Genomic DNA, 17,400 nt, shown 5'->3' with positions numbered 1-17,400 from the left:
GTTGATTGTTTGTTAGTACACAGAACAGGGATACTTATGCATTACAAGTAAATTTGTAAACTACATGAGATCAAAATTTTTCCAACTCTTAACATAAGGCAGGGTAGACAGCTATATATTTTACGATTACAGATCTTCAAGTTGTTTTGTCATCTCTAATGGACTTTCTTTGAATTTCAGTGATCTTGAGCGCCATTGAACATAGTTTAGTTATAGTTTGTTTAATGTTCAGTTGCGTTATATAACTATCATTCTGGAGTTGCTCCGGCAAATAACTTTGCAGAAGCTTTTTAAGTGCTTTTCTGTGTTGCTGTTTTTCTGTATTTAAGCGAGTAAGATCTAGTTGCTGGTTGCTGTTTGTATGTTCGGATGTATCAGTGCACCAAAAAATGCTTCTTGCGTGGTTCGCCTCAAGCGACGACAAATTCACGATAGTTCGAGGTCGGTAGCTCCGTCAGCTGCCGTCTATAAATGATGCGTGAAATTTCTGTAAAAACTTTTATGCTCCGCATTCTATGTTTGTTGTTTGGGACATTGGTGTTAGACAATTTCTCACAGCCAGCTTGTGGACGGAGGACATTTGTGTGTAAAACTTGGATTCAGCTCTAGTTTTTGTTGGTGATGGTCTGAATCAGATTTAATTATATGCATAAATTACTATTTTAAGACTGTTACACTTTTGGGGCATTGTTTGTACAATTCTGATGCGGCAGTTGAGAAAGCTGTTGTCATAAAGGTTATCAAGCATCTTAAGTTGGATTTTTTTTTATTGTTTGGGGTCTAATTTGCTTCTTTTCTCCAGACGATTGAAACAGTATCTCTTTCTGTCTAAACTGAGTACCTTGGTTGTTGCTTTCCTTGAATGTTTCCCCGAACGATTTTTCCCTACCGTTTCCTTAACATGAAACGATTCTTCCTTTCTTCCCAGTTTATATTAGACTTTCCTTAGACCTTCTCCTAAAGTTGACAAACCTAAATGCTAACTTGATTTTTTTAACTGAAAGATTTGTTTGATTGCGAGACCAGACTATAGCTGGTTCAAGATTTCCACTCAAAATTATTTTTATTAGTTTGCACAGGGTTAAAGTTATTTTGTCGGCATATAATTTCATGGAAAAATGAAGAAGTTTTAATGGTAGCTCGCTCAAGTGGACGTTGAAGTGCATTGCCAATCACCGCCTTGAGGGACCCCTTGTTTGATTTTTGAATCTTTTGCGTATCTATAAACGTTGATCTTCCATAATTTTGTGCGTTTCTTAGCGCAGATTGGCCTTTTTAAGCGTAGATCTTACAGAAGGTGTATCTTTGAAAATATTTAGCAAATGCTGTTGAGTCGATGTGCGATCGCACATAAGGTTCCGACTCCGCTCATCCACAATTTTGGCATAACTGTCTACCAAATGAGGAACAGATGGAAAAACACACAAAATTCAAGTATTTTAAAAAAAAAAATTACTGGTGTATGAACGAAAAGATAGCCTCCAAAGCAAATAACTCAGTGAAGTAAAAAACGATGCATTAGATTGATGAGATATGCTGATATTAAGAAAGCGAGCGAACACGAACGGCAAAATCAAACAACAACAACAAACATTAATTACATAGAAAAATTTATATCCGTTATAAAAAACAAAACTTAATAACAAAGTCAAAATAGCGTCAGATAAAACTGAAAATAAACGAAAAAACATTAATTTACCAGAAAAAATAGTTATTCACCAGTTCATAATAAAACTTGGTAACAATTAGACAAAAAAGAACAGAAACTTTAAAGTTAGAAAATTCGCTGAATTTTTTTCAAAAAGAAAACATTTAATTTCAAAGTAATGAAAACCATCAGGAATCAACTAAAATATCCCATAGATTTACAATTACCATTGCTTCTATAGCAGGGAATTAAGAACTCTTGGTATTCAAATTTTTATGCAGTTACAAAAAGAACAACAAACAGACAACAAACTATAAATCAATTAAAAATTGCCAGAAAATGCTTTGGAAGCCATAAAAGCAAACTTTGGCCCCCAAAATATGTTCGATTGCACTTTCGTCGAACACTGATAATGTATTATGTGGCCGTTTTTTGTTGAAAATAAGCAACAAATAGACAAAAAACAAAAAAAATTGCAAAATTATGTATTACTTGTTTCTTTTTACGAAAAAAAATTAATATCCATAGCGATAAAAACCGTTAATTACAAAATGAAAAGTTTGAATAGGTCCAACCATTCTTCCAATGGAAACCCTTGAGACCTGCAATTATCCAGAATATGTCTTACGTCTACAAAAAGAACCTCAAATATGACAAAAACGAAAAAATCGTTTACTTTTTTTTCTGAAAAACCCGCTTGGAAGCCAGTAAAGTCATAACAAATTCACTTAAAACATTTGATTTTGTGACACGAATCCTTTTTGACACCTACCCTTAAAATGTGTTACGTGACCTCTCATTAATGAAACTAGGTATCAATTAGACAAAAAGAAAAAAAGCAAGATTATGTAATACTTGTTTTTATAGAAAAAAATATATTTCCAAAGACAAGAAAGCCGTTAATTACAAAATGAAAAAAGTGAATAGTTTCGTTTATTCTTCCAAAGGAAGCCCTCGAGACCTGCAATTATCCAGAACAAGTCTTACGTCTACAAAAAGAACGTCAAATATGACAAAAATCATAAATTCATTTACTTTTTTTTGTGAAGAAAACCCGTGTGGAAGCCAGTAAAATCATAACGAATTCTCTTAAAACATTTGATTTTGTGACACCAATCCCTTTTGACACCTTCTCCTGACAAAAAATAATGTCATCTCAAACCTTTAATTAACAAGAACAGGTAACAAACAGACAAAAAAAGGAACAAAATTGCGAAGTTGAGATGTTTCTTTTTTTTTCATTTTGGAAAACAATTGTTTTCAAAGTCATGAAAGCCATTATCTATCTTCTAACATCAGAACATTGGCTCATCTACTCTTCCAGGAAAAGCCAATCAAACCGGGTCATTGTTTAGGAAATTAAATACGACTAAAAAGACAAAGTAAAAACGACAGTTAAAGATAAAATTAAAAAATTAAATTAAATTCTTCGAGAAAGTACTGTCGAAGCGGTAAAAACCACAATCTATATCTTAAAGGATTTAAATATTATCAATTGTGAGTTATTTTGAACGCGAAAAATGTGATAAATGAATTGACAATAACGTGATAATTTGACAAAACTAGAAAACATGAAAAATGGGCAAATACATAAAAAAATTTAAAAAAAAATTGTGAAATCTAGTAGCATGAAAGACAGAACACCATAACATAAGGCGTAAAACCACAATAAATACTAAATTTGAATTCATCAGAAAAAAGGAGCACTTTTTGATTGCTGGCACAAAGCTGCAAAGTGACCAAATTAAGAGAAAAATGGAGGCAAAGTTCAATAAGCCATTTTTTTTTAAAATCAAACATTTTAAAAGTCAAAAAGACCATAAGTTTTCAAGCAATCAACTGGCTAAATAAATTTTGAGTTAATTATCAAGCCAATAGGACCTATCACTAGTGAGCTTTGATTTTGTATGTTCTGTTATTTAATTAATATAAAAAAGATCGAATATTTTTTTATAAAAAAAAAGACTGAAGACCATCCGAATTATTTTTGGTTTCTAACAGTCCAAGATTGGTACAGAACTAGTCCTGCTAATGCTGATTGTCCATTAGGAATATTTAATTTTTGGAATGTCAAAATTATAATTATTTTGTTAGTTAAAGAATCAAAAATGAATGCTGCGTTTTCGATAATCAACGAATAAAGTTAGCAAAAAACAGCAAAGTTTTATTTACAGAGCACTCTCAAGGGAAGTTGAAGTGCAATTAGCCCACGTTTCAGTCTGCAAAGATTGTGTTAGTGGTGTTTGGTGTGCACTTCCTGCAAATTTAATCAGAGTGAACTAAAGAAACTTATTTCGTGCTGTTTTTGATGAAAAAGTCTGAATTTTGTGAAAAATTTAGCTGGAATTTGTGACAAAAAACTCAATGAAAATATCCGGCAATATATGTTGTCTTTAAACGTAAAATCGACAACACTTTTTTGAAAAATTTTATTAAATTTTATCCAGATTGGCATAATTTTAGTTAAAAATTCCGAAAAAAAGGTGAATGAAATGAACGGAATTCACTCTATTTTCTCGAAAGTTTAAACCTCGATATCTCCCTGTCAAAAACGGAAATCAAAAAAATCTTTTTATTTTCATATTCTACGCTGGACAAGCTTTCTAATGATACCAGTCTCAACTCTCTACGATGAATATATCGATCGGCCAAAAATGACTGAACAAAAAAAACCCATTTGAGTATATAGTTCCTCCCCACCCTCAAGAGGGGTCGAAACAAAAACTCCGAAAGTCCCTAAATGCAACTAAATACTACTAAGTTTGTGAGATCAACGTGAAGATAAACGCTATTTTATTTTAGATCAACGCAAAAGGAAACCGAACGGTAAATTAAACTCTAAAATATAATAAATCAAACTAAATTTTAAACATTGATTCTATATAAGATCAACCTTAATTTCAATTCTAAAAGATTCTGGTTAACTTTAGGCGTTGAATTTATGCAAGATCTAGGCATAGAAGTGCTCAAAATATGTAAGATCTACGATCATAAACCCAAAATTATGCAAAATATCTCAAAATTTAAAAAAAATTTTGTAATTTTTACCGTTAGAAACGCAAAATTTGGTAATATTTACGCTTAGAAACTGAATACCTTTATTTCAAGGCTTCACGAATAAATCCTGTGTGATTTCAACGCCTCCATTGCCGATATTAATTAGTTTTGAATTTTTTGGCGCTGACAACTCTGCCCTGGTGACCCAACAGGTTGCCCAGATGTTAAGATATGAATTTTTAACCGATAGGCGGATGGTACCAAGTTCATAGAGTAGTTGGGTATAAAAGGTCTCAGTGAATTGAAGCTATTTTGATTGGGTAGAAAACTATGCTTTTTGATGTACTCGGTTGCTTCCCTAACAGTTTGAACGTACAACAGTTTTACTTTTTTTTTGTTTCTTGACAGATCATATCGACTTTTCTGTTTGTTTTCTTTTTGTTTTTAGGATATGGCGTTTTTTTTGAAGCGAACTCAAACAATTCCAGAGACCATCTCTTGTAGTTGATAATAATTAATACTGTCTCTGAATTAAGCGTAATTAACTAGTTTCTTGTGATCTAGACTACAAATTCCTTTGATTTTTTCCACAGTCTCACTAGTGTTGCAAAAAGATTCTTGATCTTGTTGTCTTACTGTCTCTGCATATTGTAAAAGTTCATTGGCTAATTCATTGTTCTGAAATGAATATTTACGTTGCTCCTTCATTTTTTTCAGTTGCCTGCCAATTGCCACCTGAAAAATATGAACGCTATTTTCATCACTTTCACAAAATGTGAACCAAATTTTTACACCAAAATGAGCAATGGAATGAAACCTGATCGTTATTTGAAATTTTTTGGGATCAAATGTAAAAAAAATGAAATCAGTTCAGCAGTCCTGCTGATCTGACAAGTTGCGTGATTAGTTTGGCATTTCCATTTGAGAAATATTTGCAGGTTTTAACCTAAAACAAATTCGATTAACTTTGAAGTACACAATTAGTTTTAGTTTGTTCTTTTTCTTTGTGCACTATCTAAATAAAATTGTCCGTACTCTAAACTGGAAACGAGACTCTTCTTATTTCTTCTTTTTGTCAACGCTACAACCAATTTAACAAATGTCAGTGTTCTATCTGGATCAACAACCTTGATACCTTTTAAGTCCAAAAGGGGCTCAAACATAGGTGCTCGTATTGGCAAAAAGGATAAGCAGTATTTTTCATGAGAAAAAATGAGACATCCCGAACAACCTATGTTGTCTCAGGAAATGATTTTATTAAAAAAAAAAGCCCCCGCAGATGTTCTAAGCGGACGACGCCGATAGAGCCGAAATGGAGCAGAGCGAAATGCCAGGAAATGAGATTGAAAGCCGAATATTTCCCGTGCTCTGATTGGTTGATATAAAACTCTCATGAAAAAATACTCATACAACAGCGTAACGAAGGTTTATCTCGACCTCACAGCATAGATAATCAATGGACGACACCTAATTAATTCGCCATTTGTTACATCTGATTCTCATTTTCCCTATTGTGCGACAGTTCGGCTCTAACTTTTGGCTCCGTTCTAAGCTCTTCATCAGTACGTTTTACTTGCACCACGGCCAGCCTTGTTGTTTCTGACAGAAAAATCAATGCAATTTTTTAGATCCAAGAAACCAAAAAATGACTACAAGAATAACAAAACAATAGCGCTCCGCAAAGCAGCAGATACTCTTGACGCAGAGTGTAGAAAAGTCAGGTTGAAACAAAAACGAGCCTCTATTTTCTGCTTTTTCATTCTGTGTTCTGATTGTCTAGAACTAATATACCTTCCAATATACCTCGGCTCAAAAGCTCCTACGCAAACCTTTATTGATCTTAAACATATCAGTGCATTTTTTGGCAAAAACGTTGTACAAAATGTCCTGCATCTCTATCATTATAGCCTTTTCATTAAGTTAGTCTGCTGTTTTTTCAGACCTTTTACCCGGGGTGCTGCTTCTTAGTAATCATACAAGGATCATATATGATTCCAAAAAAGTCATACGCAATTTCTTAGTGCGATCCTTGTATGATTGTCCACAACTAATATACCTTCCAATATACCTCGGCAGGAAATTTTTGTTATAATTTCAACATCTTTCAATAAGCATATGATCCTAGTACGACTACCGGAAATCATAGAGGTCATATATGACCTTGTATGATTACCGGGATTTTCGTATGGCCGGCAACCCGCGTAAGTTATAAGAAGCCCATTGAAACCCTGTATGCTTTTGGACATCGTGTGGTTAAAATTTGTGCTTCATCAATCTTTCTGTGGCATCCTATCCGTGGTTTATTTCTCATAACTTTAGCGGCACAAAAATATTATCATAATGGATAGAGGGGAAGGCAACTCGAAAACCTTAAGGAAGGGATCAGTTGTCGAATAAAGGTGAAAACAAAAGCTATGTGTAGGCAATATGACGTAACAGATAAAAGAAATCAGCCAGTGGATGATGGTTGCAACAAAGTCATGTCAAAAACTTCAAGACTAGAAGAAGTTGCTAATAGTTCCCGTATAATATAAATTTGAACGCTTGGAGCATATCCTCAACGGAAAAAAAGAATGCAAATATGCACTTTTTATCTGTCTCATTATGCGTCTCCCAGACATTGCTAACGGACAAGTTAAACTGAACGGGCCGTTCCTAACTGAGCGATCAAAATGCTGCATACAGCATCTCAGATCTCCAGCATTTTAAAAACACAAGTGTTGCAATTTGAAATAAGTTTAAACGTAGTTTAAGATTTACCGTTGCGGTAAAAAAAATCACAATTTATTGGAACGTGAGGCCTAAATTTGGACTCCTCTGCCTGGAAGAGTATGACGCCTGATTATTTGAATTATGAAGCAATCAAAGCCAAAGATCGGTAAAAGATCAGTCAAATCTCAATCAGTCAAAACTAAGTCAATTTTTTAAAAAACCAATTGACAAAACGTGTTTGAAGGCAACCTTCAGCCTTCATTAGTTGATTTGATGATTCTCAACAAATAGCACTTAAGCAAGTTGAGTTGCTAAGTTTTAAGGCCCATTGCCCTTCGATTTAATTTCTCAATAGTGAGATTTCGGGTACCAGTAGGCATAGTGTATTAGGGCAGTCATTTCTCTTCTTTTACTTATTTTTGCTATTTTTCCTCGTTTTCGTTGGCACTAGCTTCTCTGAAGCAATCGATAGAAGTGTTCCGTGTAATTGCACCAGTCCCACAAAATTGTTTGTTGTTTGGCTTTTTTCAGTGATTTGATAAAATTGACGAAAAGATAATTTTAGAGAAATAACATGGTCTGTATCAATTATGTAACAATCTGTTACACCTATCATCATATCTCAGCAACTTTGGTTCCAGATAGAAAAATCAGTGATTTATTTTCGCCTTAGAATATTACATACCTTTATTAGGCCAAAATGCTTACTTACACTTTGTCACGAGTATTCACGGCTAAATATCCACCATTTTGATCAAGTAATTAGCCTACAACTCTATGGCCCTACTTTTATTGCTGATTAATTGAAACCAAATTAAACGGTGCTTTTTTTGTAATCAGTGCTGCGTGTAATTGTAAAGCCGCTTATCGTCATCTTAATCGACTAATAGTATCGAGAAGAAACTTTTTGAACTTCATCACAAAATAGGCTTTCGTTCATTTTGATGACTAGATACTGTAACCGCGGAAAGGGTGTAGTGGAAACGATTTACCTATAATGTGGATGCTAGGAAATTGCGATGCTAAAATCATTGACGGAAGATGGTCCCAAGTTAGTTTTCAAACTTGCTCAAAAACACGCTTTGCGAAGAATAAAAGTTTGTATATCCAATTTTGTAGCAAATTTGACCTGAATTAATCTAAATTCACACACGGTTAGAGCTTGATTATTTAAACATGGGTCGTGAAAAAGTCCGACAAAATCGAGTATGAATATACGATTTTTCGGTCATTGTAACATAATTAGGTTCGATTTCTTATTCAGGTAATGAGCTGAGGTAGAAAATGTACTCTAGTTTCACGGTTTACCCATTATACAGTTTTTGTTAAATCCATACGATGTCAACTTTGATTTATGGTAATCATACAAGCTCATATATAATTTGTATAATTTCCTGGCTGTCATACAAAGGTCACGAGGGATTTCTTTGGTTCTATATCGGGGTCATACTGAGAACTCAAGTGTGGACAGTATGAAATCTTATGAGATTCTTTGTTTGCTGACATCTCGCGTTGCAGATCAACAAACTCCATGGAACATTTTTGGCATCGAATTACACTTGGATTTTGAAGAACCAAATTTAATAAAATAAGATAAGAATCTTTTCCGCTTGTGCCTCCCCCTCCCAGATTAGTGGGTTCATATTTTTTGCAAACACAACCGCACGTACCATTTTTTAGATGATCAATTACCGAGTAAAGGCTCGTACTCTTTAAGTCTGTAATAGGGAGCGCATAATTTATGGGACACAAAAGAAAAAATTTCAAGATACTACTATCTATACGAATAGAGAAAAGTATAAAAGTATAGTGACGCAATTATTCAGATAAATGCGGTAGGGAAAATCAGGTAACCCCAAAAACTACAATTCTTCTTCTAGCAGGATAATTTCAGACGCGATCTAGAGTCGACAGCAAAGAAGCGCTGATTGAAAATTTTCATTAAAAATAGAAATTTTAATATTGCTATTAACTTTTGGATGAAAACTAATCGTGACAAATTAAATTCATGTAAAACACAAGTTTATCTAAGGTTTAGGAATTTTTAATGTGTTATTGTTTGCAAATACTTTAAAAAAACTACCTAGTTTAAAGGCTAGTTAGGGTTGCTGCAATTTAAAATTCATAAAGCGCCTGCATTACATTAACAATTGATATCGCAAATTCAACAAACAACTGTTGAATTTACTCAAAACATATATATCAATTGACAAATTAATGTTCCATTGTCAACCGTAAACATTGAGATTTCTCTCAATTTTCCTTCATCTTCCGAATAGTGGCTCTCTCGTTGGTCTGCCATTTGGTAAATTTGAACCTGTCATATATAGGGTTAACTCGCCTCCCCTGCCTGAAGCACACTTGATATACAACAACTAATTACGATGAAAATATTGATAACTGAGCGAACATTACGTGGCCAACGTCGGAAAAGGAAAACTTTAATAAATTTTTGCGTTTTGTGGAAACGAGTGACATTATTTGGTCATGTTTTCACGTTTCATATATCATTCTCAATGATGGAATGAAGTTAGGTAAAAAGTGGAAATAAGTGAGTTTAAAAAAAGGAAAAATGGAAATATATTATGAGAAGGCTCACAATTAATATCTAGAATTCACGGATAAACTTAACCCAATTCCACAATTTTGAGCATGTAAATTGCCTAAAACTTTTTTGCCCAATTGTTCTTATTAACAGGGCTGCGAGTAAGTACAAAACCTCTTATTGTCTTCTTAATTAACTATTGTTATCGAGAAAGCGTGTCCGGACAAAACAATCCGAGATAAAAAGGTCCCAAACAAAACGGTGCCAAATCGCAAGAATTTCCCCAGAAAAAAAACAGTCTCAGTCAAAATTGTGCCAGATAAAATATTCCAGAATAGATATCGAAATAATTGTAAAAAAATTATTAAAGCGATTAACTAGAAATGCTAAATTCTCTTCGAACTCGATTCATCCATTTCTAAAAAAATGAAGAAAACAAGCAAAAAAATTGTTTTACAAACTGGCTGAAAACAGTTCTGACTAGCTTTTATTTGGAAAAGGATATTAATACATGACTTTTGCCACCATCGAGAACTTACCCAATCCGAGGCAAGGCTGAGTCGTTTAATAACTTTGAACGGACAATAACAACGCAACTACAGCTTTGCGTTACTTATCAGTGCTGTAGTTGATTTTAATAATTTTTCAACAATTTTTTCTTGCAACTTTCCATATAGAAACAGTAACGAGAAAAAAAACTGGAAAATATTAGCATAATCCAGGAGCAAACTATTTTTACTGTTTTACATTTTTTTACAATTTTTTGATTTTCATAGGGCGCACAACATATATTTCAATTAAATCCTATGCAAACTGTTTTTTTTTGCAACGAGTTCTGAATGAAGGATCGAAGGACATTTTTGCACAGTTCTCTGATTTTTTTAAATTGATTGCCATTTGCCAGTTACAAAAGACCCCTTTGTCCGTCGGCACTCTGCATCCAAACAGTGGACACCATGAAACTGTACAGTTTTCTTTCATCTTCAAATACTCCGGCGGAATGCCTTGCCCGTATATCTTTTATTCTGATGCAAGGATGCCTTTAATTGGGCACGCAATTTGAAGTTGGACAAACTTTTAAATAATAGTCAATCTATAGTGAGTGATGCAATCAATACATCATTGATGCCCGATTCCTTAGAGAACATCTATCCTCTATTATATGGATCTTCGCTCGAAGCAGACCTTCAATGGTTAAGAGAAGGAAGTGGCAAATCAAAACACATAAAAGAAAAGCTGTCGAATTTGAACACAGTCAAAATTGAGCACAAAAACTATATAAAATTGAGAACTGATTTATTTATCTGAAACGCTTGCATCCATGATTAATTCAAATAAGCAAAAATGATTTCATGAGTAGTCCTAAGGCGGTTAACGCGGCAGGTGACAATCAATTGGGTTGCATTGTGGAGTTTTTTCTGAAGTTTTCCCACTTTAGACCTGCTCCTACGTCTTTTCAAGAGTGATATTAGACAGTGGTGATGTTTTTCTACCAAACCAATGTCCTTCAATAAACAAGTGGTCGGTTTTGTCAATTCCACCTTCATGAGAGACAATATGTGAGATTAAGATTTGCTGAACTAAGTTAAGCTGTTGAGCGTATACTTGAGCCAGGAACATTTTCACATAATGCTTAATAGGACCTACTCTGGTAGCATTTGAACAAAAATTTCCAGACTCCACTACTTCTGGCCCGTATTTGCCACCAGATCATTTTCAGTGCTGGGCAAGTCTTATCACAAGTCTCATTTCATGACTGATTCCGAACTATGATCTTGTCACTTTTTACACTCAGTCTTCACTTCTTGACAAAGACTCAACAAATCTAAATAAAAAACAAGTCGGAAATAGGCCAAAATTTATTCAGGTATCGTCTAATATAGGTCGGAAAAACGCCAAAAAAACAGCCTGGATATCGTGCCAAATAGGTCCTGAAATAGACGGTAAATATATTTGTTATTGTTCCGACCCTCTAGAGGAGGGAGGAACTATATACTCAAATGGGTTTTTTTTGTTCAGTCAATTTTGGCCGATCGATATAATAATCGTAGAGAGTTGTGAGTGGTATCATTAGAAAGTTTTGTGAATATTCGACGTATTTCAGCCGTTTTTATTCACATTTTGTCCAAATTTTCGACAATTTTGACCAAATTTTCGTCAGTTTTGCTAAAATATATTAAAATTGTTAACTGTTATGTTACGGATTTTATCTCTGAAGATAAGGGAGGGTTGCTGAATTGTTCGATACGAGTTTTTTGGCTAGAATTTAAGCTAAAATTTTCAAAATTCAGAATTTTTTTCGTCCAAATTGGGCGAAATTTGCTTTTTTCAGCTCACTTGCTTTAAATTTGCTGGAAGAAGACAGCTTAAAATTGCGGTTAGATTCCGTTTTAACTCAAAAAAGAGCTAGTTGTACTCCCTCTGGCTTCAAGACTCTTCTGGAATTATAATTTTGCCAATTTTTTGCAAATACTGACAATTTATCGTCAATTTTGACCCAATTTTCGTCAATTTTGCTAAAATGTGTTAAAATTGTTAACTGTAGTCTTGTAGATTTCATCTCTAAATATAAAGGAGGGTTGTTCAATTGTTCGATACGAGTTCATTGGCTAGAATTTAAGCTAAAATTTTCAAAATTCAGACTTTTTTCTTCAAAAATGGGACGAAATTTGCTTTTTTTTAGTACACTTGCTTTAAATTTGCTGGATGTAGACACTTTAAAATTACGACCAGATTTTTTAACTTAAAAAGAGCTAGTTGTACTCCCGCTGGCTTTAAGAATCTTCCGGAAGGATAATTTTACCAATGTTTTGCAAATTTAAACTCGATAATTATAAGAAATGCAACATTTATTTTTGGCAAACTGTAAAATTCAGTACAAGATTGCTCTATTTCGCAACCATTTCAACCATTGAGTGTTTTGCTTGACGCGCAGCAACATCGGGTCTTATCTTGATATCATTATGGATCTTTATGATAAGAATTGTTTTGATTTTATTGGCGCGGACCTTTTTTTTCGAAATATTTCCGCTATATAAATGTTTTTTATGTAAATTACAGAAAAGAATGTCAAATCAGGTCTGAATTAAAAGGCATATACTATTTACAATAAACGAGACCCAACGAAGTTGTAATCTGGAGTCAAACTCATGGTTTATATGGCTGTGACAAATTGTTTTCGTAAAAATTATATGGACTTCTTTTATTTTGCTTTCATTTTTATACTGTTTGTAGCCCAATGATTTAGTGTCTACAATCAAAAATCCAGTTACGTTTTAGAATAAACAAAAGAACCAATACATTTTTTTCTGTTATTATCTAATGTCTGTTATGAATTTTAATGTATTTGTTTTGGGAAAATATCGGTGGATTTTTGAACTTTGCCACTATTTCATCATATTTCTGTCAACTTCGGGCGTAGTTCCAGTAAAGTGAGGCTAAAACTGAAATCCTGTGAGTTATAAATTAATATCGGTAACGGATTTAATTTCAAATGATAGTTTCTTTATTTTGGCAATACGCGTTTTCAGTTTTTCCTTTATTTTTGTTCATATATGCATATTTTATGAGTTCATTTCGTTTCCTTGTCGATTTATCATATTATTGACAAGACAAATTAAGGGAAGAAATTGTAAGGGAAATGCAAAAAATTGTAAAAAAAGCTGCATCTGGACACGTTAATTGTTTTTGTTGAATAGTACATGCTTTTTGGGTGGAGACACAGTTATCTCGCAATACATTGTTTGTCTTTCTTTCCCTTGTTGTGCGCTATATACCCAATATTGATAGATCTTAATTGCTTCCTCAAGACTTATAACTCAACCTAGTTAAAGATTTTAGTTTATAGCTGTTTGTTTTATTGACTTTCAATTTAAATTAAAGAAAGATTTCATCTGTCTCTTTTTTGATTTGTTTTCGTCACCATGTAACTCAATCTCACTCATTAGAAGTCCCAATTATTTTTCGTTGATTCAATCATTATTTGCGCCTGGTTAATTGTGGTGACTGAATTCTTCGACCATTTAGTTTCATAAAAAGTGATCGAGATTTCTATAATGTTCAATTTTTTTTGGGTTTCTTTTTTTGTCATGTCGAAGAAATCTTTTTATAGGGAAGAATCGTTGATGATAAGGTGAATATGAAACGAAAATTTGGAGTTCTTGCAGTTATCATCTTATAATTATAGTGCCTTCAACAGTGTCATGTCGTAAAATTGTTTGAAGTTTTGTCTTCTTTATAGATTTAATTTTTGTGGGCTCGTGACCTTGTCTCAGTATTAGCAGGCCCAAATGTCTCCCTGAGGTGTTGAAACTTAATCCATTGCTTTTTAATGTGATCCTAAGTCTGCCATGACTTTTGAAAATATTTGTTTTCAAAAATATATTTGAGGTTTCGAGCTTCGTCTTTTTAAATTAGTTTTTCGGTCGATTTTTAGATCAGTCCGTGTAATCACAGACCACAACCCGTTTCCATTGAGCTATAACTTAATCTTCAGAAGAATTTTAGATTGAAACACTTGTTTCTCGGCTTTATAAATAATTTTACTACGACATTTTAAAAAATGTTAAATTTTTACATATTTGTACGTTTCAAAGGATTTTTGGATTCTTTTTAAATCATAACAATAATCGTTAATCCCATTTGCCTTGAATTTTTGCGCAATTGAACATTGGACAATAACCTGTCTCAATTGCTTCCTATGTAATTATAAATGAACGTTTTAGTGGTTTCAGTTGATATCTAATGACATTAATAACTGTGAAATTGTTTTTAAAAATGGAAGTATTTTTGAACTTCGCACCTATTTGCTCTTTTTTTCGACATGTTAACCAGTCGCATTGGTGACAAGTCTCAAATCTTTTCTAATGAAGTATAGGTTAAATTGTTTTCCTTGTCTTTTTTTTTATCTGATGCAAGTTTGATTTTGTTATGATTTTTTTTAATCATGGACATCGAGTTTTAGTCGTAAAAATTGTTTGTTGTTTGGTTTTTATTATTGTCCTTTCTTGTAGTCCTATTATCAACAACTTTCTTTGGCCCTTTAGCGTGGCGTTATTTTATTTCATTGGTTGTTTATTGAACGATGTGTATGTTATTGAAAGTTTTCTATCTCTTCATCATTTGGTAGCCAGTTATGTCAAGAATGTGGATGAGCGGGGTCGGAACATTATGTGCGTACGCACATTACCGAGCCGCCTTGTTTTATGTATATTCATCGTTTACTACGTCCCATCCGACACCATTAATCAACATCTATGATACGGTGCAATCAATTATTTCATATAGCAAAAAGTGGAATTGGTTCATTGTCAAACCTCCACAGTCCAACGCAGCCTCATCATCTCCACACGCTGACAAACATTCAAAACCTTCAATTCTTTGTTGAGCGCAATAGTTAGCCCAAACTCCACTGTAACATGTATCACTGCAGATAGTGGGTTTTTCACACCCCTCTGGAATCCAGTCAATTATCTCTTGGATCCCAATTGTCCCATCTGAGAAACACCAGTTACCAGTTCCTATCTCTCCATGACCAGTGTAGTACAACATCGGTTTCCAATTATTTTTCTGGCAGTCGCTGAAGAACTGTTTGATCAGATTCCGGACTTCATCTCTGTTTGCGTCAAAATTAGTTCTGCAATTCCAAATCATTCTAGTTGAGTTCAAACAATTTTGCATGTTTGTCAAATCATAATTGACATTATGTCTAAAGCTTCTTGCATCTCTCATCATAGCTCTTGTGAGAACTCCGCCATTATCTTGGTTCCGCCGGGTGGAAATTTCCACCGTGTGAGGTGGATTACTGGCACCTGAAATCAACAGCCACTTTCGTGGTTGATCTGTTCGACTCCAGTCGTCAATGTTGCCCAACTGTCCAGCATTTTGATCAAAGGCAGATACTGCTGCAAAATTTGCTGCCATTGTTTAGAATGCTTCAAGTTAACAAATAAAAAATTGCTGAAGTACTTTTTGCAATATAGATATAAGTAGCAATATATTTGGCAAACTAGAGCGAATCGATTTGAAGAGAGTAAATAGTTTAGATTTAGTAAGATTTTGATTAGTTTCCGAATAATTACTCCTAAATTTGTATCAATTTATTATCCACAGTTAGAATTTTATTCTTCTCTACTTAGTAAATGTCGACATCTGAGAGTATGCGTGAAAAACAGCCGCCAAATATTATTACAAGAATTTTGTTGGAGTATTTGGTCAAATTTATTATTTTCTTTGCTTTAATATTCGTTTAAAATCATGACATCCAAAATCTGATGTTTTTCTGAGAAACTGTAATAAAACGTTTATAATCACAAAAATTCTATATTTATTCATGACGTCCATTGATGAAATTATCAAGCCAGAAAGCGACGTCCAAATTTGGTTCTGTGAATTATAAATACATCTGATGAGGCGGCTTTAATATTATAACAGATTCTGGTATTTGTGGCTATATATATGGTACGTTATGTTAAATAAAAACATGAGCTATACATTTTAACTCCGAAAATCCTACAGTCCATGTATGATTTAACAAGAGGGAAAATACGACGTGAAAAACTTACCATCAGCTTTTGACTTTCATTCATTTATGACCTGGGTCACAAGTTCACTGGAAACAGGCAAATTAACAATTTCTCCGGAAATTGTTAGAATGTTGAGAGAGAGAGAGAACAACTTTATGAAATTTGATAATCAGATTGCTCGACACCGCTTGGCAAGAAGCTCTACCTTTTCAAAGTATACTTTTGGCTAGAGAGATGAAACCTTTGAGGAACAAGCAAGAACTTCAAAGTCGGGTTTAAGAGATGACGAATTTTGGGAGATTAAGACCATTTGGTGTAATGGCTAGTGCACGAGGCTTGTAAATAAGAGATACTGTCTAAAATTCAGAACTCGTCCAGTACACAATAGTGGCCCCAGGGAAGACCCCCTAACAAAAACGTTTGTGTTCCCCAGGTAAAATAATAATAACAAGAAAAAGGCTTGACTAATAACAAGAAAAAGACCTAATAACAAGAAAAAGGCTTGGCTAACGAGAAAAAAGCTTGCGAATAACAAAAAAGGCTTAATAACAAGAAAAAGATTTGACTAACAACAAAAAGGATTGCGAATAACAAGAAAAAAGCTTGGAAAAAACTTGAACCTAAATTGGTGACTCGTTGTTCACCGTAATTGGTTTTACGTCCTTCATTTAACCACTAACTTTTATACCCCCTGTATTTTAATTTCACCCGGATTTAATTCCTTAAAATGACAAGGAGGCTCCGTAATGTGCGTTCGTATAATGATGTTCCGACCCTAACTCAGCCATTTTTTTTACTTAATTGTCCACTAAATGAGGAAAATTTTCCAAAAATGATTTATTGTTCGTAAATAATTGATGTATCCGTTTATAAAATCGCTTTAAACTGTAATCCATATACAAATGAAACAATAACACATTAGACGGCCAATGATACCCGCCATTAGAGAACCAATGATACCTGCCGTAATATCT

At 33.7% G+C, this 17,400-nt stretch overlaps 1 protein-coding gene across 1 annotated transcript; it reads right to left on the bottom strand.

Moving 5' to 3' along the window:
* Positions 1–9,344: 9,344 nt before the first annotated feature.
* Positions 9,345–16,168, bottom strand: LOC142350314 (uncharacterized). Its single transcript, XM_075402139.1, has 2 exons — positions 15,218–16,168; positions 9,345–9,707 (listed from the first exon to the last, which is right to left on the bottom strand). The coding sequence occupies exons 1-2, from the start codon at positions 15,822–15,824 to the stop codon at positions 9,622–9,624; spliced, it is 693 nt and encodes a 230-aa protein (XP_075258254.1). The 5' UTR covers positions 15,825–16,168; the 3' UTR covers positions 9,345–9,621.
* Positions 16,169–17,400: the final 1,232 nt, after the last annotated feature.

Source organism: Convolutriloba macropyga, chromosome 12 (assembly GCF_964194025.1).
Source record: "Convolutriloba macropyga chromosome 12, txConMacr16.3, whole genome shotgun sequence".
Classification (NCBI taxonomy): Eukaryota; Metazoa; Xenacoelomorpha; order Acoela; family Convolutidae; genus Convolutriloba; species Convolutriloba macropyga.
This window is presented reverse-complemented; position numbering and strand designations above follow the sequence as displayed.